Genomic DNA, 24,283 nt, shown 5'->3' with positions numbered 1-24,283 from the left:
ATTATTTAGTGCGTAAGAAAGGATCAGTCGTTCTTAAAGTCGCTCTTAACTTACGAACAGCTTTATGAAACACTTTCACTCGTCTTCCTCTAATTTTCCTCTTCTTGTTTTCCTTCCACTTTTCCCTTCTTTTTCTTTTTCCATTTTTTTTCTTCTCCCTTTTTTTTTTTGCTCCGCCAATTTTTGTTCAGGGAGCGAGAGGGGAAGGCATGCGCACGTGCCCCGGCCCAGCCCCCCCCCCCGCAACTTAATTTTTATTGGCACGACCGCGAATCAAGAAGTGCTGTGTGTTGTCGAGACGCATAAAGACGTGTAGGCCTATAGAGTCTAACAGTTAAAAAAAGTTCTGCTTATTCTGGTAAGTAAAGCTTTTTGTTCTTTTGCTTCACAATTGTAGAGTATGATAATTAAAAATAAAGGAAAATGTGAAGGAATAGGCCTAGAGGGTCGATAAAGTGACACGCACATGTAGGCCTAGTACTGTGTATGCGCAGCGATTAGTCTGATAGTGATACTGTCATACTATCGTGGGCGTGGCGAATTCTAATGCACATATGAAGGTGATATCACAATTCCTTGATATTTGTGTTCGAGTAGCACATGAGTGAAATCTCTAGCTTACATGTGCGGCGTGTCGATTGTGGGGGACGGGGGTGTCTGAGCCTGAGTGAGTGTTCATGTCCGAACAGGTTATGAATAATTGAAAGGTCTTCCCTGACAAGACAGTAATTCCATGACACGATTTTTTGCTTGCAATTTGTTTCATTTGCAATATTTAAAGGTAATTCTCTGTTTTAGGGGTCCAAATTATTTTAGGTTGCTAACTTCAGGCAAAAGTCACAAATGCACTTACAATGAAGTCATCCGCAAGCTACAAGGCCGTGAACGTACGAGCGCGCTCGATTGCCTATCGGCCTGGCTGGTCAATTGACTGCTCTCCCGGGGAGTCAAGGCGAAAGGTGGGGGGGTCCAATAGATACATATATATTGCTATATATCACCTCCTCTGTTTGAGGGGATTTTATTAATTGTGGCATTGGGGGGTACATTTTAGGGCATAATGATGACATTGGTAGCAAGGAGAAGGGGTGGTGGCAAGAGGGGATGAACTGCTCCATTATTAAGGGGCGCAGGCACAAGGGGGGGGGGGTACAATAGATACATATATATTGCTATATAACACCTCCTCTGTTTGAGGGGATTTTATTAATTGTGGCATTGGGGGTACATTTTAGGGCATAATGATGACATTGGTCATCCCTTGTGCCTGCGCCCCTTAATAATGGAGCAGTTCATCCCCTCTTGCCACCACCCCTTCTCCTTGCTACCAATGTCATCATTATGCCCTAAAATGTACCTCCCAATGCCACAATTAATAAAATCCCCTCAAACAGAGGAGGTGATATATATAGCAATATATATCTATTGGACCCCCCCCACCTTTCGCCTTGACTCCCCGGGAGAGCAGTCAATTGACCAGCCAGGCCGATAGGCGATCGAGCGCGCTCGTACGTTCACGGCCTTGTAGCTTGCGGACGACTTATTCTCATTGTAAGTGCATTTGTGACTTTTGCCTGAAGTTAGCACCCTAAAATAATTTGGACCCCTAAAACAGAGGATTACCATATTTGAAATCTAGTAGCAGGGTGACCAGACGTCCCGTATTTCCCGGGACGTCCCGTATTTTGTCCCGGCGTCCCGACAAACCCTTCCCGGGATGCCTCTTTGTCCCGTATTTCAGAATATTAAACAAAACGTAGTTCATACATTTAACAGTGACGAATTTTCATTAAATAACCAACAGATGACGAAGTAGAGACAACAATTAAATTGATAGCTGTACATAGACTTTTGCAAGTTCTGCGGTCATTTTCTTGCTAATAACCCAATACATCGCAAACGAACTGGCCTCCGTGTGTGGCAGGCTGTTAGCTAGGCATGTAGAATCGGAGCAAATTCTCAATGGTGCAAACAATCTCACATGATAAACAGTTTTTCCACCAAAATCACAAAAATAGGCTGGAAATTCTTATAATTATGGATTCTCAGATTCATTATTTGGAGATATAATCGGAGGAACAAGTTACCAGTACGACAGTACACCAGACGGTGGACTGTACTATTTCCAGAAGAAGAAGTTATTGACTTTTCATAGATCTAGTTATTTCAGCTTTCGTTTTGAGTCTTGGTGTGTACGATGCCGCAATGTTTAATCTATTTTTTTTAAGTTTGACAATATGTTTCACTTTGAAATTTTATTCATTTTTGAAACATTTTACTCATGAATTTTTAAAAATACATTTTAAAAAACCCAAATAACATGGTTTCTATTAGATGATTGGATTTGTTTTGTTTGCTTGAAGTTTGAACTTTTTCTTTCTTTTCTACCCTATCCTTCCTGCTTGCCCTTTTTTGTTCCATCTATCTTTATTTCCTATCTTTCTTTCCTGAATATTTTTTTCTCCCTCTCTGTTCATTTTCTTCTCTACTTCTTTCTTTTACTTTCCTTTTTTATTTCTTTCATTCTTTCTTTCCTTAAAAATACCTTGGCTTCCTTTTGTCTTCCTGTCCTGTTTCTATTCGTTCTTTCTCTCCTTCCACTGCTTTCTCTTTGTTCGTTCTCTTTTCCCTTCATTCTTTCACCCCTCTCTTTCTTTCTTTCTTCCTTTATTTATTTTATTTCTTTCCTTCTAATATTTATTCTTTTCCCTTTTTCTTTCTTTCCCTTTCTTCCTTCCTTCCTGTTTTCTTCTTTCTTTCAAAGAATGAAGGAAATATTTTCTTTCCTCCTCCTTTTTTTCTTACCTTTTCCCTTTAATTCTTTCCTTTATTTTGTCTTTCACACATTTATTCATCTTTCCTTCCTTTCTTTTTTCTATGTTCATTTCAAAGAATGACAGAAATTTATCTCTTATTATTTCATTCATCCTTCTTTTATTCTAACTTTATGTTATTTTTTTCCTTTTCCTTCATTTTCTTTCCTTCTCAATTCATCTCTTTTCTTTCTCTTTCGTTCACCCATCCTTCCAATTCCTTATATTTTTCACAAGTCTAACACTGTGTGTGGGCTTCTTTGTTGATCTTTGTCAATTGTCCCGTATTTCACTTTGTGAAATCTGGTCACCCTGACTAGTAGTAACAAACCACATACCGGTACTTGTGACTTATAAATATTATGCATGAATTTTGTAACTGTTCAGCAGATATTGTCAATAAGAGACTTTTTAGGGCACTGGTCCAAAAATTGGGATTGTCCCAGAAAAGGATAGGCCCTATCCTCAGTCATAAACCAAGACAAATTATGTCATGAAAATTGAGATTGTCCTGCTTGGGTACAGATTTTCTTCACTTTCCCCTGCAGGAGACAACAAGATAGACCTGGAAACTTGACTGCAGGAACAACCACTCATTCAATGAACAAGGTTATGATGATATAACCGTGTTCTCACTTATATCTCCATGTGTGGCAAAATAAGGGTGGCAATGTTTGGCTTATTTTCTCTTTTTCTTTGGGGCAAATGCTTTATTTTTTTACACTGACAGTTTCCATTACACCTATTATTCATACAATATGACTCTTATTTAAATTTGATTCTTTAGGGCGTACAAAAAATATGCCCAAAATTCAAGTTTTTGAGCACTCTAGTGAATACAAAAATTAGTCCCAAGTTACTTATGAAAAATAAATTGCAACTGTATGGAAATTAGTAATTTGGGTCAGTGATATTTTAATGTTTTTTTTAAGTGTGTGCTCTGTACAACATTGGCATACCATAGTCCTACCTGTAGATTCCCCACAGGCAGGGTGGTAGCAGTGAACAAGTGGGAACAACTGTATTTTTCCAGTAGATGCGGTATATAGGTATGGACAGCAATTAGGGGGATTGAGAGTGCTTAAAATAGATTAAGTGACCTCATGACTTGCTGTCTTCCAGTAATATTGTTATGAGCCCTGATAAAGTGATATGTTTATGTAGGCCTAGGCTAATGAACACTTTTTAAAGTAGCTTGGTAGCTTAGTGTTATCTGCTATAATAACTCCAAACTCAGAAGTATATAAATATAAAGTTCAAATAATATTTATTCAGGTTTGTTGGTGATGCACACAAATGTATAAACAAACAATCGCTTGGTGGGAACTTGGGCACTCCGCTATCAAGGCCTCAATGGGCAGGAGCACAAGCTTGTGTAGTTGTCATCCGCAGACTAAGAAAGAACCAAGAGAATATCAAGCCTCTCTAATTCATACTCTGAGGGGAGGTGTTTACCCTTTTGGACTTATCTATTGAAACTCTACATGAGTAGACGACTACTGACTGACACCTCTAGGCTCTACTGATCGTTAGTAGATCTCTGAACACTTTAATCAAATTCAGTCAATGACAGTCATATATCGGAGTTCAGACACAAAAGGTTCCTAAAACTCATCAAACTGCCACCATGAATACATACATAAATACCTACAAAAAAATAAAATAAAGATGAAAACTTTTTGCTGTGATCAGTTCTATTTTTACAATATCAGTTTCTGATCACAGTTATTGGGGCATTGGTTATTGACCATGTAGCTCATTCGGTTAGAGCGCATGTTTCGGATAGGATAATAGATCTCAATGTGAGGGGTTTGAGTCCTGCTCGAAACGCATCTAACAAAAAATCTGATGCGATACCATTGTGTATAAGCATGCCTTACAACTGTATTCAGTGCAGTTGAAAAAACAATAACTGTCCCTTGTATAGGAGAGTCACAACATATGCACGCTAAAACCAATACACAATTTGTCAAAGAGTCGGGCGTTCACCCAGTGTATTGCACCTGCCGCTCCTATGAGGCGCCGTTTGTACCAAAATTATATAGAACAATTATTTGTTATATAATCATTATTTATTAATGTAACAAATAATATCAATTATATATATATAATTAACATTTTATTTATAAATAATTACTATTCTATAATTTTACAATTTTCATTATTTATATATAATACAAAGCCACGCTTCATTATTTATAAATAATAGCAATTCAACCGTCCATTATTTATAAATAATTATTTGTTTTCCATTATTTATAAATAATGATTATTTGTTTTTCATTATTTATAAATAATGACACTACAAAACTTCATTATTTATAAATAAGTTTGTCAAGTTTTCTATTATTTATAAATAATAATTATGTATTAAACAATGCCAGTGCACATTTCTTTATTTATAAATAATTTGTGGAGTTTCCCCATTATTTATAAATAATGATTATTTGTTAAATAATGGAAACGTCTACTTCATTATTTATAACTAATTTGTGGAGTTTCCCCATTATTTATAAATAATGATTATTTGCTAAATATTGGAAATGTCTACTTCATTATTTATAAATAATTTGTGGAGTTTCCCCATTATTTATAAATAATGATTATTTGTTAATGGAAACTGTCGCGGAAATTTAGGCCTTACAAATACTTATACGGGACATAAACAAAATATTCTGTTCAGCCAAGTAATAATGTTATATAAAAGAATTCAAATATTTATTATTGGAATAAACTCTTTGTTACATGATCTTCGAGAGTTGAATACATCACTTTAAATAGCAATGTGTAGATATAAACAGTTTCATCTGAAAAAGCATAACATTGAATACTAGTAATGGGACAGATTAATATAATTAATTATAAAGGGAACTTCCCTATTTATGTTCGCGAAAGTTCTCTGAGGGAAAACATCTGACTCATAGAATCCTTGCGTGGAACAATCGCTTGCGGCATCAAAGTCCTTCTTGCGTTGGACGATCGTTGCGGTAGAAACGTCGATCAAGCTTCAACTGTAGAGGGTGTTTACGGCTCGGAAGGTTACTGAAGCTTTCGAAACGGGTGTACATTCTCGTAGAACTTCGTTCAAAGTTAAAACTCCGGAAGAGATGGGGGAAGGGCTGTATAAGACAAAACAGTCCTACACATCAAATACTTTGTTCTACTTAAACAATCAACATATTATGACTCACGTATTCTTTTGTTAATAATCCATTTAAATCTTGCATCGAATTTTACTGTGATAAATTAAACATTCAATTTTCTCAATCATGATAATAATAAAAAACAATTGGTAAACTACCCGTTATATCCTTTCACATAATTTTCACTTTATATCAGTTATGAAACAAGGAAATTATTCATGTATAAAGAAACAATTTATATACACGCTTCGTGTTAATCAAATTTTGAAGTACCGAAATAATGCATTTTATCATTTTTACATGTATTCCATTCGAGACGAACAATAAGATAATCCTGTAAAGTATACACTTAAAGCTTATCAATTTTGATGAGATATAATATAAAATAATTTACACTTACGTTATCCCGAATCCTTAAATATCAAATCAAAGTGCAGGGCAGCTAAAGCAACCATGGAGGGAGATCGAGAGGCCTGACCACTGGAAAATTGCCATTCTCTGCAATTTTTGACGAAACCTGAAAATCAGAATAACATGGTTCCACTTCTCGCCTTTCCTTATTTTCTCCTCACACACAAACAACCAGTTGCAAATAAAACGCCTGCCATAACGAGTTGACTGCAGAACTCAAAACAAACACGTCCTTCGTGTAGCAAAATCAATGGTGCAGTGTCGGTATGGCTAAGGTTGGGCGCGGTTTTCGGCGGTATGTAAATTAGAAACGAAAATTGCCGAAACCAATAGCCAATGCGAAGCTTCAAAAAAAAAATCATGCGATAAAAACAAAGCATCACGCATAGGTCAGAGGGTGGTGGAAAACTGCGCAAACTCACAGGTTTGAATGGTAATTAGTTGTTTTATTTACGAATACGATAAATCTGTCGACTATAAAATTAAATAGTAATCTTGGCACTTTCTTGTGACAGAAACGTCTACTTCATTATTTATAAATAATGATTATTTGTTAAATAATGGAAAGTCTACTTCATTATTTATAAATAATGTTTATTTATTAAATAATGGAAACGTCTACTTCATTGTTTATAAATAATGATTATTTGTTAAATAATGGAAACGTCTACTTCATTATTTATAAAAATGATTATTTGTTAAATAATGGAAACGTCTACTTCATTATTTATAAATAATTTTTTCGACAGCGCCATCATTCTCATTATTTATAAATAATCGTTATTTAAGTTCGAGTTTTCCATTATTTATAAATAATGGAAAACTCGACTATAACTTGCAAATGTGGGACCGCCCACGATATAAATATTCATGATGCGATTACCTTTTTCGTGATTTTTTTTCACACATTTTTTTCCATTACCTCTTCATAATGACATTTCTTGAAGCAATTTTCTAGGGATGTGGTCTGATTGTAATATTCTTCTTTTTCTAAATAACTTTGTCGTAGAAATATCAAAAATTGTATTTTTATAAGATTTTTCCTACAGTTCACAATCCCCATAGGCGCGCGTGTATTTCACCTTTTCCATTGCAGGGACAACCTGTGAATCGACGGAGTGCTCTTCATCGAAATACTACGTTGATTGGATCATGTGCATATGAGCTGAGAGAGTGAAATATCAGGCCCTTCTACTTTTTTATAAATATTTTAGTTGCTTTTTTTGTAAAGTGAATTTTTCCTGGTGTAGAAAAAGGTTTCAGTTTTAATAATGCACTTTAAATACATTTTGGAGTGTCTGAGGCGTTTGGGGGCGATTTCACACCGGCCCCAAAATGCAATGACAATACGGGGGCATGATGATCCCTAAATTTTTGTCTCACCTGCGAAGCAAAGTGAGACTATAGGCGCCGCTTTTCCGACGGCGGCGGCGTCAACATCAAATCTTAACCTGAGGTTAAGTTTTTGAAATGATGTCATAACTTAGAAAGTATATGGACCTAGTTAATAAAACTTGGCCATAAGGTTAATCAAGTATTACTGAACATCCTATTAGAGTTTCATGTCACATGACCAAGGTCAAAGGTCATTTAGGGTCAATGAACTTAGACCATGTTGGAGGAATCAGCATCGAAATCTTAACCTGAGGTTAAGTTTTTGAAATGTCATCATAACTTAGAAAATATATGGACCTAGTTCATGAAACTTGGACATAAGGTTAATCAAGTATCACTGAACATCCTGCATGAGTTTCACGTCACATGACCAAGGTCATTTAGGGTCAATGAACTTTGGCCGAATTGGGGATATCTGTTGAATTCCCATCATAACTTTGAAAGTTTATGGATCTGATTCATGAAACTTGGACATAATAGTAATCAAGCATCACTGAAAATTTTGTGTAAGTTTCAGGTCTCATGATTAAGGTCAAAGGTCATTTAGGGTCAATGAACTTTGGCCGAATCGGGGGTATCTGTTGAATTACCATCATAACTTTGAAAGTTTATTGGTCTAGTTCATTAAACTTGGACATTAGAGTAATCAAGTATCACTGAACATCCTGTGCGCGTTTCAGGTCACATGACCAAGGTCAAAGGTCAATGAACTTTGGCCGAATTGGGTGTATCTGTTGAATTACCATCATAACTTTGAAAGTTTATGGATCTGATTCATGAAACTTGTACATAAGAGTAATCAAGTATCACTGAACATCCTGTTCGAGTTTCAGGTCACATGATCAAGGTCAAAGGTCATGTAAGGTCAATGAACTTTGGCCATGTTGTGTTTTTTGTTGAATAACCATCATATCTCTGTAAGTTTATTGGTCTAGTTCATAAAAAGTGGACATAAGAGTAACCATGTATCACTGAACATCTTGCGCGAGTTAGAGTAGTATTCAAAGTCAGCACTGCTGCTATATTGAACCGCGTGATGCAGGTGAGACGGCCAGAGGCATTCCACTTGTTGAAAACTTATCTTTCCATTGAAAATTATCACAAAATTCACCAAAAGTGTGCACGAAAGCCTTCATATTTCACTTTTAAAACTCCAAAAACTGCCCAAATGACAAGCTTGGTCGCTTCGCAAATAATGGGGAAACTCCACAAATTATTTATAAATAAAGAAATGTTCACTGGCATTGTTTAATAAATAATTATTTATAAATAATAGAAAACTTGACAAACTTATTTATAAATAATGGAAAACGAATTGCAATTATTTATAAATAATGAAGTATGTAATGTCATTATTCATAAATAATGAAAAACAAATAATCATTATTTATAAATAATGGAAAACAAATAATTATTCATAAATAATGGAGGGTTGAATTGCTATTATTTATAAATAATGAAGCGTGGCTTGTAATTATATATAAATAATGAAAATTGTAAAATTATAAAATAGTAATTATTTATAAATAAAATTGATTTTATTTGTAAAATAAAAAAAATGTATAACAAATAATTGTTCTTTATAATTTTGGTACAAACGGCGCCTCATACGCTCCTGGCAAAATTCAGGTCAAGACAGTTCACACCCCTCTTCACATTTGAAATATTTTTGTCACTTGAATTGAAAATGGTATCGTATTTTGGGCCCCATGTCTGCACACCTACATGAAGGCTACAGTCTACATGTAATTATTCAACTTTAGATTTACATGTAATATAAATTTCTTTTTATTTTAAAAAACTTTTTAGTTGATAATATTCCTTATGAGTACAGAATTGTATATGCAAGTCAAGTGTGCCAAAAATCTCATAAAAATTTGAAAGAAATAAAAAATGATTTTCTTGGAAAAAACCCCAGCCAGTCATTTTCAGATTGGACCCCCAAAAAGGTGCCCCATGTCTGCACACCCTTTCGCTTTACACACGATTGTATAGGGATATTGATGAGAAAGGCTGCAATTCAAGGCCGTCACATGAAATGCCTGAAATTCATTGTTTTTCCACTATTACATGTATATGAAATGGCTGATCTGCTATTTTTACTATTTCGAGAAAATAAAGATTTTGAAAACCTTAAGACTATTGAAATTGGTTTCTGATGCATGAATGCTTGCAATACTGGCCAACAACAACAGGCTGGTCAGTAATAAACTCACTATCTTACATGGAGAACCATAAAGCTGTTAGGGTGTAATATTTAACTTGGAAGTTGGAGTTTTACCCTTGTCGTTTTTTTGAGCTATGGGTAGTAAAGACCTAATTATAGCTAACATTACCCCTTATCAACTGCCTAATATTCTTAGCATTGTATCTGTGAATATATTCATTGGTGCCACCACTGCTGCCACCAGTTTGTAGAGTGGCCGAATGTTCAAAGATACACCTCACAAAAAACAGTCGTAAACAAGCAAACTCAAATCATATCAAACAGAACTTACCGAATAAGAAGAACCTATATAATTGTAGCTGAACTAAACTCAAACTAAAGATGTGGACCAAATTAAGTCCAGTGATGCTCTGATTTATTAGCCTGAAATCCAGACCTCATGAGGCATTGCCTTTACAAATAATATATTCAAATATTCAAAAATAGTGTCACATGATCAACTCAACCAATAGAGAAACAGAATGGAAGAACCCAGAAAAGTGGAAGAACTAAAGGTGAAAGGTGAACCAATGAGGGTGAGATAGGATGATATGAATGAAGAAGAATGTTCTGAATATCATTTAGAAAAGGACAATAGGAACATGTGGAGCTGCATGGAGTTGGAATGGCAATGGAATGACATGATGTAGAAACTACATGTAAGGAATGAGAGAATCAGGTGCCTTTGGTGTAGAAATGGGAAGTGAATGGAAGGCAACGTATGAAACAAACAATTATATTAATCATGGCAAAATTCAACACTTACAATTGGTTTACCCAATTTTCTTAAGTGTACGAAATGCAGCAGATTAGAGCCCCATTTCCCATGTTTACATCATGTGTATAAATGACTGGAATCCTATGTGTGTAGATATTGGCAACCAAGGAATTGTCAAATTTGCACCCTCTTTTTTGACCAATTTTACGGCCGATTCTCATCACACTAACTACCGTAAATATTCTGACTCTTCAAAACCAGCACAATAATGTCATGGCGCTGGCTGATTGTCTCGCGACTCCCTTTACGAGCTCTAGCGCATGAACTGGCAATTAAAAGTTCTAATAATTATCAGATTTCTTGGTATGCAAAGCTGTTTTGCTTTGGGGTTCAATAGAGATCTAAAAAGGCTTGATACATGTAAACTCTATGAATTTTCAACCTCTTTTCACCTAGTACATGTAAGTTGTTTTCAAAGTCAGCTATAATGCAAGTTGACTACTTTGTCAATCTGCAAAGTACATGTAGGTATAGCAGGTATGGAATGAAGTGGCCAAAATCAGCATTGGTAAAAATACACTGTAATTCACTTAATGCTGGTACGTACCATCTTTGGTGTTTTTATTTTTATCAGTGAATAATTCTTTTATTATTCTAGAAGTAAAATTGAACACATCCAATTAAAGTCAGGTATCAAGATTTGTGTGCTATGCAATAGCCTACCGGTACTGGTACATGTACCATGATTAAAGTCTTTAATAGGGAATGCCCTTTCAAATTCTTTTACATCAAAATATACCTCCTTATTAATAAAGGTTCTTTTTTTAACTACACAAGATCAAGACAAAGACCATTAGAAATTACTGTGAATTTTTCACCATCCACATGTATTCAACGTCCAATTTAGGCTTATGTTTACATGTAGACATTATTTTTTCGATTGTCATAAAAAAGAAAACCAAAGGATTGATTTTCCATCTGTTTCCTCAGATAATGGACACACTGGTTTAATAATTGAGACCATTCCCATCTCTCAAAATGGCATCTGATCCAGAGAGCGATCTGCACAAACTTGAAGATTCTCCTACACAAAAGAAGATTGACCAGTGGATCAAAGATGGTATTGACTTAGTGTGTCTAATTGACAATGGTGAGATAAGAGATGCAGTTGGTGTAAGAAAATATCTTGCTTTGTCAAACAATCCCATTGACAAAAGGAATGATACAGGACAAACACCATTGATGGTTGCATGCAGAAAAAGAAAGAAGGATGTTGTTAGTTTTGTGTTGGGAGCTGGGGCTGACCCTAACCTGACTTGCAGTGTTAACGGTAGTACTGCACTTCATTATGCCTGCCAAGGGGAGGGAAGTGTAATTTTGCGATGTAGAGAGGAACCAAGTTACCCTCAAGACGAGCTCCGTGACATCATCAATATTGTGAAAGTACTTGCAAGTTATGGCGCTGTTCTGCTGGTAAATTACAAGGGATTGAGTCCAGTTTATATTGCAGCTTTGAATAGTTTCAAAGATGTTGTGGATTTCTTCGTATCAAGCAATATGCTAACGGTGCCAATGAGTGTCAAGGTTAAAGCATATGAACTGTTGGGAGCTTCGCAGGCAGTCTTTGATAAGCACCATACTATGGATGCCTGTAAATCATTTCATCTAGCTGCATCTTTTCATTCTTCTGAGGATAGCAATGTAACACCTTGCCATGTCACCTCTGATCTTGATGCCTGGTTTGTAAATTTGATGGACAAAAAGAATCCAAGTGACTCTGAAATGTCTGAGGTCAAAGTGAAAGCCTTGTCCATTGCTGTTAAAAGCTTACCTAACAAGGCCCTTGACGACTTCTGGGATGATTCAACCAGTCTTGCCGCAGATGACTTATTTAATGGTAAGGCTGTTGAGAAAGGATATGAACTGTTTGCTGCACTCATAAAAGCTGAAATGAAGCATGAGATTCTCTCTGGCTCTGTCATGGAGATAATGGATGAGGAGGGTACATCAACGCTCTATCAGGATTCGCCAAAGTTACACATGCCTTTTATTCCTAAACTGTTGGAGGATTATGCTGATGCTTATAGAATCAGCAATACCCAGCCCCCATACAAGAGCATTGAACATATGGGAAATATGATATTCAACATTGCATATTACTTGTCTGAATCCAAATACCTAGTGGAATGCCTTCCTTTCATTGGCCACATAGTTAACATGAAGAGGAAAGATGTGCAAGGAAATGACGGGGATGAACGGAAATCAATTTTGCATGTCTTCTTTGAACGGATGGCAGACGCTATGTGGGAGGATGTGTACAGCTGGCAAAGCAAACAAACAAGAAATAGATTGAAGTTTACCATTTGTAGGCTCCTCCACTACAATGGTCTGGACAGAGACTTGGACAAATCCCTCTTGGAAACACTACTTGAGGTTGCTCCTGTTGCTCGTGATATGGATTTTATTGTGTCAGTTGCTCAAGTATTGATACGGTATGGGTGCCCTACTGAGGATGGTTGCCTTGTCCTTGGTGATATGCAGGATGATGACCAAGTGTTGTCAGAGTTATTAGAACCTACAAAACCAATCCCTCTTGAGGAACTAGCTGCCAGAGCAATACTCAACAATAGGATACCGTACAGAGAGATGCTTCCTGATGTCTTGTGTGAGAAAATAGAGAGTGAAAAGCTGTACCCTGATCCATCTGATTTGGATTCATCAACTGAATCAGACAATGACTGAAACCATAACTTCCTGTTTCATTCGAGATAAGTTTCTGATGCATGGAGATGAAAATATGAACATTAAACAAAATGTCAAATGACAGTTTCTACTCATGCAGGGAATCATTTCTTGTATTGCAGTGCAAGTTTTTAGCTCATCCGGCCCGAAGGGCCAAATGAGCTTATGCCGTGGCGTGGCGTCTGTCGTCAGTCCACAATTTCAAAATGCTACTTCGCCATTTCAAGTCCGATTTCAATTCTGTTTGCTTTATATGATAGCACTAGGTGGGGGATTCAAAACTTCTACCAGAATTTTGAAATTCATTAAATATGCTAGTTTATGAGCATTTTTCTAAATTCACAAAAAATGCTGCTTTATTTGTTGACCGATTTTGAATTTTTTTTCTTCTATCTGGTAGAGCTTCATGAGGTTCACCAAACCTCTACACAGAATTTTGAAATTTTGACTAGAACAATTTTTATGCTATTTTATGCAAAATTAATTTATTCATATTTTTAAAAATTCACATTAAATACTTTTTTTTCTTCCATTTGGTAGAACTTCATGAGGTTCATAAAACTTCTACACAGAATTTAGAAATTTTCAGTAGAAAATTAAGCTAATTTATGCAAAATCTATTCATAAATCACAGAAAATGCCTCTTCTTTATTTGTTGACAGATTTTGTTTTTTTCTTCCATGTGGTATAACTTCATGAGGTTCACCAATCTTCTGCACAGAGCTTTGACATTTTTAGTAGAAAATTATTTATGCTTATGCGAAATTTATTCATAAATCACAGAAAATGCCTCTTCATTTGTTGACAGATTTTGATTTTTTTTCTTCCATCTGGTAGAGCTGCATGAGGTTCACCAAACTTGTACACACAATTTTGAAGTTATGTCTGGAAAATTATTTATGCTAATTTAGGCAAAATTTATTCATAAATCACAAAAAAAAAATTCAATTCTTCTTCATTTGTTGATCAATTTCAATTTTGTTTGCTTTATATGATAGCTCGAGGTGGTGGTACAAAATTTCAACTCAGAATTTTGAAATTCATTAAATGTGCTAATTTATTCATATATTTTCAAAACTCACAAAAATTACTTTTTTATTTGTTGATTGATTCTGATTGTGTTTGTTCCATCTTAGAGCTTCATGAGGTTCACCAAGGTTCTACACAGAGTTAAGAAATTTTGACTAGAAAGTAATTTATTTTATATGAAATTTATTCATAGATTGCAAAAAATCATCAATTTCAATTCTGTATCCTCAATTTATGTCAACAATATAATTCACTACAGTGTCAACTGGGCTGAAATTAATATTTGTGTTATTTCATTGCGAGATGCCGTATGAGCTCCACTTCATTGATGTGCTAGTTTATGTTTTTTGCCTTCAGTTTGTTGCCATTTTCCCCCAGGATCAAACTGCTTGTTTTGTAATGTGTAAATATCCTTTGTACGGTGTACTATTAACAGATTTTAGTCATCTTTGAGACTTACTATTCAATGACTGAACATTTATACCAGTACCTAAAATTATTTTACATGTACATGTAGGAGCAATATTGCTTTCAGGAACTCATTCACAGAGATACTATGTTGGATTGATGATTGTATTAGAAATCAGTGGGTCGCGGCATGGGGGGGGGGCACCAGAATTCTTTTGAGTCACTTACTGATGCAAGCGCGAAGCACGAGCTGAAATTTTTTTATATTCAGACCTAAAAAGGGACATTATAAGCAATTTTTTGTAATCATCATACGTACATGTACCTGTCTCGCTAAACAAACAATGCGAGCGCGAAGCGCGAGCTGAATTTTTTTTATATATTGACCCCAAATGGTTATTTTAAGGGCTATATTTTAGGAATCCATTAAGAGTATACATACATGTATCTCACCATAATCATCTAATGCTAGTGCCAAGCGCTAACTGATTTTGTATACATGTATCTAAACACATGAAGCAAATGTAGTCATTATAATCATGATTTAATAACATACGCATCTCACTAATCAAATATTGCGAGCGCGGAGCGCGAGCCGAACATTTAGGAAATTCAGACTTGAAGAGGGGCATTTTCAGGCTTGTTTGTAGGAATTCACTGAGACCATATTTTATTAACCTAATCATGCAGCTAAAATTTTTGTATATTCAGATCAGAATAGGGGACATTTTCAAGGACTGATTTTAGGAATTCATGAAGAGCAGATACATCTCAGCAATCCACTAATGCAGTCATAAGCATGGACAGGAAATGTTTTATATTAAGACCTTAAAATGGGGCAATCACTTTAATACCCTTTTCATAAACCTATCCTGCAATTAGCCGCCTATTAGTGTAATGTGGATAATTCAATAAAAATTGCGTTCATTAACTCCAAAAATAATCCAAACTATTTTTACGAGTGCCCGTCCTGAAAAAGGAGGATAATCGTCATGGCAACCGCACACGTCCCCTCCGATGCGGTTGTGTTGGAAAAGGGTGACCTTGTGACCGCACCATGGCAATTATCCGCATTATTTGGAAATGCGTTCATAAAGTCAAAATCTGGTCCCGATGCTGCTATTATGCGGATAATAGCAGCATCAAAATAATGCGGATAACTCTGGTCCTCCTCTGATTTTATGACCAAATTATGCTGCTATTAGCCGCATAATTGGGTTTATGAAAGGGGTATTAGAAGTCATGAAAAAGAAGCATATGTCAGTACATTAAACAATAACTCGAAGTGCAAGGAAATATATTTGGTTTATATTGACTTGAAAACGTGAGGTTTTAGTACAACAGGATTATTTCAAAATTCGAGCACCAGGAACAATGAGGACAGAGGCCTTGAGCAAGTTATGTTCAATAAGTTATTAAATAAATGTTTCTTTAATATGTAATATAACATAACATAATTATAATTTCAATATAACATAATGAACAAAAACTTCTCCGTTTCTCACTACGTTTCTCTTCCTTTCTCCCTCTTTTTCTCCTTTTCCCCGTTTTTTTTTTTTGGCCAGCTGATTGGGGGGGGGGGGCACGTGCCCCCCCCCATGACCCCCCAGAGTTGCGCCACTGTTCTTAGGTAATGTGAACCACTTCTATCTCATCACATATTGCCCCTCATTGACCTTGGATATTTTACTTTCCCTTTTAATTACCCATCTGATTGTTCTAAAAGTAAATTTACCCCTTTGAAAAGTGGCCTAGTCGAAAATATGTTGATTATTGATGGCCTGTTCCTTGTTCTATTAATTCCAGTTGAAAAAAAAGCTGCATAGTACAACAATGTAAATTTTACATTTATGTATGTACATTCATTGCTTGACAGCTGTCTTTATGAAAACTCCCAAAAAATTGTGGCAATGCATAATTACACAGAATAATTTTCCTTGTGTCACATTGCAATTTGCTCCACATTTTTTTATGCTGCTACAGTACACAAAATATCTTTACATGTACAACATAGAAGAATCAGGATGATACAATATATAATTTCACATTTTTGCAGCAAAAGTGCACCAAACATGTGCAAGAGGGTTCCCGTGCTTCGTAAATAGTGTATTATTGTCGCTTATCGTCACTTTTCATCGCTATTTAAAATATGTGAAAAAAAACATAACGCATGACAAGCGACTTCCACAAACTTATTTGCAAATCTTCTTAACTGTTAAGCACCCTATTGGCGATTGTTGGAGTTTTCCAGTTTTAAAATTCATGTCCTTGCAAACCTTTAAGCACCTTACGCCCCATATTCAACCAGTGTTATCTCAGATATATCATTGGGGCTCAGTAGGTTAAGATACTCTGAAAGTCTAGGTGACTTTATCTTTAACTTTTCTAATTTTCAAGAATATTTATTAACCAGTGATGTGATCTTGGTCTTGGGGCATTATTTTGTAAATATAATGAACGGCAATAGCGTACTAGGATTTTTGAAAGGGGGAGTTTTTAAGCTGAATGAAATGTTTACAATTACAACCCATAAATGAATTTTTAAAAAGTCTTCACCACATATTGTAAATTGTTTTATACCCAATTTGACAACCCCTTCCCCCCAAAAAAAAAATATATTCAACATTTTTTATTAAAGAATGTTTGAATTCTTAGGGGGAGTAGGTATCCAAAAAAAATAAGGGGGAGGCAGAGATGCCAAGTTCAAAGACCAGCTATGTGTGAGATTTTTTGTGAATCTGAGTGAGATCACCCCAAAGTATATGGGGATAGGCTGTGACAGTTGCGTGAGACAGAGATTTGAGGGGATGAACAAGAGTCCAAAATGCTTGAGTCTCACGCATAATGCGTGAGACTTGGTAGCTCTGGGGAGGGTTGAACACCTGTAACCCCCCCCCCCCTGCATACACCACTGATGGCTGGAATGAACATGATTCGTATTGAGGAAGTGTTCTTTCCCAAATTGTGTTATGTTTTTCATTGGTAACAAGCTCCCTCTTCAGGTCATGTGATGTAGAATTTTACTGAAAAGCACTTTAAAATGTAGAAAACTTCTTACAATATTGTTAAGTAATTATTGTTTCCTTTTGTAGATTCTTGAGGCATTGGTCCAAGATCCATACTGCTATCCTGATGGCATCAGAATGTGAAAACAGTTGTCAAGAAGTTGGGGATCCTCCTTGTCAGAAGGAGAAGATTGATCAGTGGGTCAAAGATGGTGTTGATTTGGTCTCTCTGATGCATGAAGGAAAGGTTAGCAACGTGGATGATGTGAGACAATACCTCGCCCTTTCAAACAATCCCGCTTGTGTGGATAAACCAAATGGAGTAGGACAAACACCTTTGATGATTGCCTGCAGGAATAGACAGAAAGACATTGCTAATCTCTTATTGGAAGCTGGAGCTGACCCTAACCTGACTTGCACTTATTATGGTTGCACTGCACTTCATTATGCCTGCGAAGGGGAGAAAAGTCTAATAATACAGTGTAGAGAGGAACCAAACTACCCTCAACGTGAGCTCGGTGACATCTTAGAGATTGTGGAAGCACTTGGCAATCAGGGCGCAGTTCTAAAGATGAATGATAAGGGGTTGAGTCCAGTTTGTGTTGCAGCTTTGAACAGTTTCAAAGATGTTGTGGATTACTTTGCTTCCAGCTCTGTTATTTCAATGCCTGTTGATGTCAAGGTTAAAGCATATGAACTGTTGGGAGTTTCGCAGGCAATCTTTGATAAGCACCATGCTATGGATGCGTGTAAGTCATTTCATCTAGCTGCATCTTTTTGTTCTTCTGAGGATAGCAATGGAACACCTTGCCATGTTACCTCTGATCTTGATGCCTGGTTTGTTAATTTGATGGACAAAGAGAATCCAAGTGACGATGATATGTTTGTGGTTAAAGCAAAAGCCATCGTCATTGGTTTGCATTGTCTTTCTGATGAAACCAGAAATGAACATGACTTCTACGACACCTTGGCTGAATACGGTCAGCTAGCATTGTTTGAAGGCAAAGCTCCACAAGAAGGATATGAGATGCTTCGAGACCATATACACGGAGAGATGACGGATGAATACACAACAATAGGGACAGTGATGGAGATGATCAGGGATGCATTAGAACCTGCTCTATGTACCCGTCGTGGTGAATCTTCAATGTTAAAACATATCATCAAACTGTTGGATACCTATGCTGAAGAAGTTGATGCAGATAGCAGTGAGCAGCTAGATGTGTGGGAAGTAGTTGAGGTTCTTGGCAATGTGATGTTTGGGTTTACATATTATCACTCTCAGACAAAATACTTAGAGTCCAGTTTTCCATCTGTGGTGCGTGTTTTCAACTGTCTCAAAAAAATTGCTACAGTTTATGATGCAGGGATGGAGAAGTCAATTCTGGCAGTGTTTATGGATAAGTTGGCTCAAACAATGTGGGAAGATATGTACTGTGGCCAGAGCAACGAGACAAAGAAACGCTTGAAGTATACTATCTGTCGGCTCCTCCACTACATTGGCTTTGATCCAGATACAGATACCTTCTTGTTAGACACCTTCCTTCAAGTTTTCCGTGTTGCTTATGATACAGAGTGGATACTCTCCATTGCTCATGTGTTGATCCGTTATGGTTGTGACACTTCAAGCGTTACGCTTGTGGATGTGGATGAAGATGATGAAGATATGCCATTACTGAAGGAACTCTTAAGTCCATCCACTAGTCCTCTCACACTTGAGGAGCTTTCTGCTCGGGCATTACTCTGCTATAGGATACCATACAGAGAGAGACTTCCTGATATCCTGTGTGAGAAAATAGAAGGAGAAAAGCTGCATCCAGATCGTTCTGAATTGTATTCTTCACCAGAAAATTCTGATTCAGATTAAAATTGGATTCATTTCAAGTTGATTTGATAGGAAAATTCACCAAAAGATAACTTGACTACTCACTTTAGTGTCTGGCTAGCAGAATTTTTGTTGAACCATACAAAATATAGATGTTTGTAAATTCATTTTTTTAGTTTGTACATACATGTGCATGTACTCTACAATATTGCACACTTTACTGCAGGAGCTTCAGGTCTGTTGTCTGGTATGCAGAATATTGATTCATAGATGTTGTATCACCTTGTTTTATATTTTTGTACAAAACTTTTTATAGTGAATGATTCGAGCTGATGGGTAGATCTTATGAGCAAACAGATCAATCTTAAGAATCTTCATGTATTTCTGGAGATAATGTGAAAGAGAGTAAGAGACAAACATATTACATTTGCTTGGGAAGTCTTAATGTAACATTTCAATCAAGCATCCAATCCCTCTTGTTTGGTTTGACTGGTCACTTCATATTACTACAGCATTTTTAACTTTATTTTGAATAATATTCAGCAAGTTGTTCACTTCTGTTTGAACAGTTGAATCTTTCCCTTTGGATAGATTTTTTTATATACGTCTGTCTGTCCGTCCATCCGTTAACTCTTTTATAATCGCAGTAACTTCATTTTAAGTTAACCTAAGGTCCTAGGCTCATATAATTTGGTGTGTATGATACTAGCATGGATACCAGGAAGCCCATTGTTTTTGAGGTCAGAAGGTAAAAAGTGAAGTAGCCACCTTCCACTTTATTTGCTTGACCAATAACTCAATTTTCCGCGTTACAGGCGGGTGTATTATGTGCTCACCTTAGTGAAAAGTTTTAAGTTCTCTGGCCCAAACTTGCAAAGTTGAGGGTTGTGTGATGAATTATTGATCAATTGTGATCACTTTTTCGTTTGAGAAAATTTCATGCGTTATTAAATTGAAATGTAATGCATGAGTGATCGTGAATTGCAATTTTTAGTGCAGCATTTTTACTTTATCATGTGGATCTCAGCAATGTGTTTATGAGAGTCAGAAAAATCATAAGATAGGACTTAAGTAGGTGAAGTACATTGGTGGGATAAAGGTCAACAGAACGATTAGCAACCCCTCCCCCACCTCTCTCCTCCTTAGAGACTAAACTTGGCTAGGCTTGGCAGGAATTAGCCTTAGTTTTGTTTATTGGTTCGTCATTAGGAACTGGCAAAGCTAAGGGTGTTATGCTAAATACCGGTAAATGAATGAGATAAGTTTGGGTTTCTTTGGCAAATTGATGATGTTCAAATGCTGCCCAAAAAAGTGTTATTTGTGTTCACTCATGCATTAAAGTTCAATTTAATGATTTATGAAACTTGCTTTAGCAACCAAAACTGGTCACGGTTGATCATTAATTTATCACAACGCCCTCAATTTTGCAAGTTCCAAAAGCATGAATAGTTTTTTAAGTTTTTGGTGTCATTTGAAAGTTGACTTTTTTGGCTTCCATAATATGTGTTTTCCCCAAAATGGTATATTTTTTATTTGGCAGCCATTTCAAAAGTGTATAGTTTTCGGGAAGGGGGGGGACGCACTGTATTGGCGCCATGTGAGTAATTGTTGAGTTGCCATCATAATTTTGAAAGTTTATGGATATGTAATGAAATGTGGACATAGGGGTAGTCCAGTATCATTGCTTATCTTGCATAAGTGGTACTGTAGGTCACTTGATCAAGGGTCAATGAAAGTAGTATTATATTATATCATAAATGGTGTTTTGTTTTATTTCATACATGTACATGTAGTCAAAGTCAGCACTGATGCCACATTGAATTGCGTAATGCAGGTGAGACTGTCAGAGGCAATCCATTTACCGAGAGTGAGTGCTAGATGCCGATTTTGAAATTGAACAGCTGAAAATAATTCAATGGAAGCACCCACACTTCGTATTATTGAAATTTTAGTTGATAATTTCATATAATTTACAATACTTACCCTGTATCAAAGCTTTAGATGCACTTTTAAAATTCCCTCAAATTGAGAGCTTTGAATGTTCTTGGCAAATAAAGTCAATAGGAATATATTTGTCTAAGTTCCTCTGTCTTGTATTCAAACTCATGTAAGCTATCTCTTTAGCAATTAGTAGGAGAATTAAAACCTGGGATATTCATATTCATTTATTCCTCAGATTCTTGAGGCCTTTGTCTGATATCGTCATCCTGATGGCATCGGTCATAGAAAGCGGTTGTCCAGAAGATGGAAATTGTCATATTGATGAGTGGATCAAAGATGGTGTTGACTTGGTTTATCTCATTGAGCACAGACAGTGTAATGTGGATGTTGTGAGACGGTACCTTGCTTCTTCAGCTGATCCTTCTTGTGTTAACAGATGTAATCATTCGGGACAAACACCCCTGATGATTGCTTGCAAGTATAGACAGAAAGACATTGCTAATATCTTGTTGGAAGCTGGAGCTGACCCTAACCTGACTTGCACTGTCAATGGTAGCACTGCACTTCACTATGCCTGCGAAGAGAATGGAAATCTCATTAAACAGTGTAGAGAGGAACCTAACTACCCTCAATTTGACCTTGGTGACATCATAGAGATTGTGGAAGAACTTGGCAATCAGGGTGCAGTTCTGAAGATGAATGATGAGGGATTGAAAGCAGTTTGTGTTGCAGCTTTGAACAGTTTCAAGGATGTAGTGGAATACTTTGCATCCAGCTCTGTTATTTCAATGCCTGTTGATGTCAAGGTCAAAGCATATGAGCTTTTGGGAGTTTCGCAGGCAGTCTTTGATAAACACCATACTATGGATGCCTGTAAATCATTTCATCTAGCAGCATCTTTTTGTTCTTCTGAGGATAGCAATGGAACACCTTGCCATGTTACCTCTGATCTTGATGCCTGGTTTGTAAATTTGATGGAAAAAGAGAATCCAAGTGACTCTGAAAAGTTTGAGGTCAAGGCAAAAGCTTTCATCTTTGGTATGCAGTGTTTGCCACATAAAACCAGGGATAGACATGATTTCTACAGAGAAATGAGTGAATGTGCCCGAAGCGCTTTGTTTAAGGGCAAAGCTCCACAGGATGGATACGAAATGCTTTTAAACCTTATTCATAGGGAGATGTCAGATGATTACCCTCTGGGATCTGTAATGGACATGATACAACATGCACTAGCACCCAGGCTGCATCCTCTGCCACGCATATTTAAATATGTCAACAAACTATTGGATGCGTACGCTAATGCATTTACAGCAGATACTTGTAGCACCCAGTTGAAAATAAGGAAATGGGATATTGTTCAGAGCCTGGGTGAACTGATGTTCAATTATTCATATTATCACTCATCAAAATATCTGGAATCTAGCTTCCCAGCTGTGGCCACAATCATCAACTGCATCAAACAGATATCTGCAGAGGACATTATGGGAGATTGTGGAAAGGTGTCAATCCTTGAATGTTTTATTGATAAGTTGGCTGAAGCCATGTGGGAAGATGTATACTCTGGTCAAAGCAAAGAAACCAGAAATAGGTTGAAGTTTACAATCTGCAGACTCCTCCATTTCACTGATTTTGATCCAGACATAGATCCATCTTTACTTGACACATTTCTCCAAGTTGTTCGTGTTGCTTATGACATGGAGTGGATACTCGCTGTATCTTGCGTATTGATCCGTTATGGTTGTTCAGCTGGAGCTGTTACCCTTGATGAGGGTATAGATGAGGATGATCCTGGAGTACAGGAACTTCTTACACTCTTAAGCCCACCCACAACTCCTGTACCTCTTGAGGAACTGGCTTCTCGGGTAATTCTCCGAACAAGGATACCTTACAGAGAGAGGCTTCCCGATGTCCTGTGTGAGAAAATAGAGGGTGTAAAGCTATCCCCCGATCCTTCTGAAATGTATTCATCCCCAGAATTTGATGCAGATTAAATCATGAGAAATTTGTTATACTTGTTTTTAATGGACATCTATAAGTACAAATGGTTTAATAATCGCAAAAAAAAATGTGTCTTCTGCCTTCTTTGACCTCAAAATTTTCATCAAGATGATCAAGTAAGAGTAGTTTTTAGTCATCCGTGTATGTCTCTATTTCATAAAAATTACAGAAATATGGTTATTGGATCCTTGCAATTTCTGATAACTTCTTTTTTTTTTCATTTTGTTGAAACCAGGGTGTTTCAATGTTTTTTTCCATCTGCAAGAGCAGTACGCATTTTTGCTTGCATGCAGCTTGAGCACGGTAATAAGCGTGCGCGCTATGCATTTTATTAGGAAATGTATTGTTTTTTTCACAGAATACAATTTTTCATTTGAACAGGTCTGTAATACAGTGTTCGCGGTTGTAGCATGGACGTAGTTTGTTGTTACACTACAGTATGCTGTAAATTATGTATTCAAAAGTGGAGAGGTAAAACAAACACACACTTATGTGAGTGAAAGGAAGCACTGCTCTCAAGGGGTAAAACAAGGTTGAAAATCTTGAGATACATTCAGATACATGTACATGTATGGTATGTTTTTATATGAAAGATGGTTGCATGCTGTGGTCCTAGATACACATTTTTGTTGTGTGTAATTGTATACAG

The 24,283-nt window shown here is 36.5% G+C and overlaps 1 protein-coding gene across 1 annotated transcript; it reads left to right on the top strand.

Annotated features, from left to right (window-relative positions):
* The first annotated feature begins 252 nt into the window (after window positions 1-252).
* On the top strand, window positions 253-23,875 carry LOC121427317. Its single transcript, XM_041623656.1, has 3 exons — window positions 253-358; window positions 17,958-19,730; window positions 21,872-23,875. Exons 2-3 carry the CDS (start codon window positions 17,998-18,000, stop codon window positions 23,625-23,627), a joined length of 3,489 nt encoding a protein of 1,162 aa, XP_041479590.1. The 5' UTR covers window positions 253-358; window positions 17,958-17,997; the 3' UTR covers window positions 23,628-23,875.
* Window positions 23,876-24,283: the final 408 nt, after the last annotated feature.

Source organism: Lytechinus variegatus, chromosome 14 (genome assembly GCF_018143015.1).
Source record: "Lytechinus variegatus isolate NC3 chromosome 14, Lvar_3.0, whole genome shotgun sequence".
NCBI classification, from domain to species: Eukaryota; Metazoa; Echinodermata; class Echinoidea; order Temnopleuroida; family Toxopneustidae; genus Lytechinus; species Lytechinus variegatus.
This window is presented reverse-complemented; position numbering and strand designations above follow the sequence as displayed.

Excerpts from the sequence above, each read along its gene's own strand:
- LOC121427317 (XM_041623656.1), top strand. The coding sequence starts at position 17,998 with ATGGCATCAGAATGTGAAAACAGTTGTCAAGAAGTTGGGGATCCTCCT. Across the intron at positions 19,731-21,871 it reads TCACCAGAAAATTCTGATTC|ATTCTTGAGGCCTTTGTCTG; the intron begins AGATTAAAATTG and ends TTTATTCCTCAG.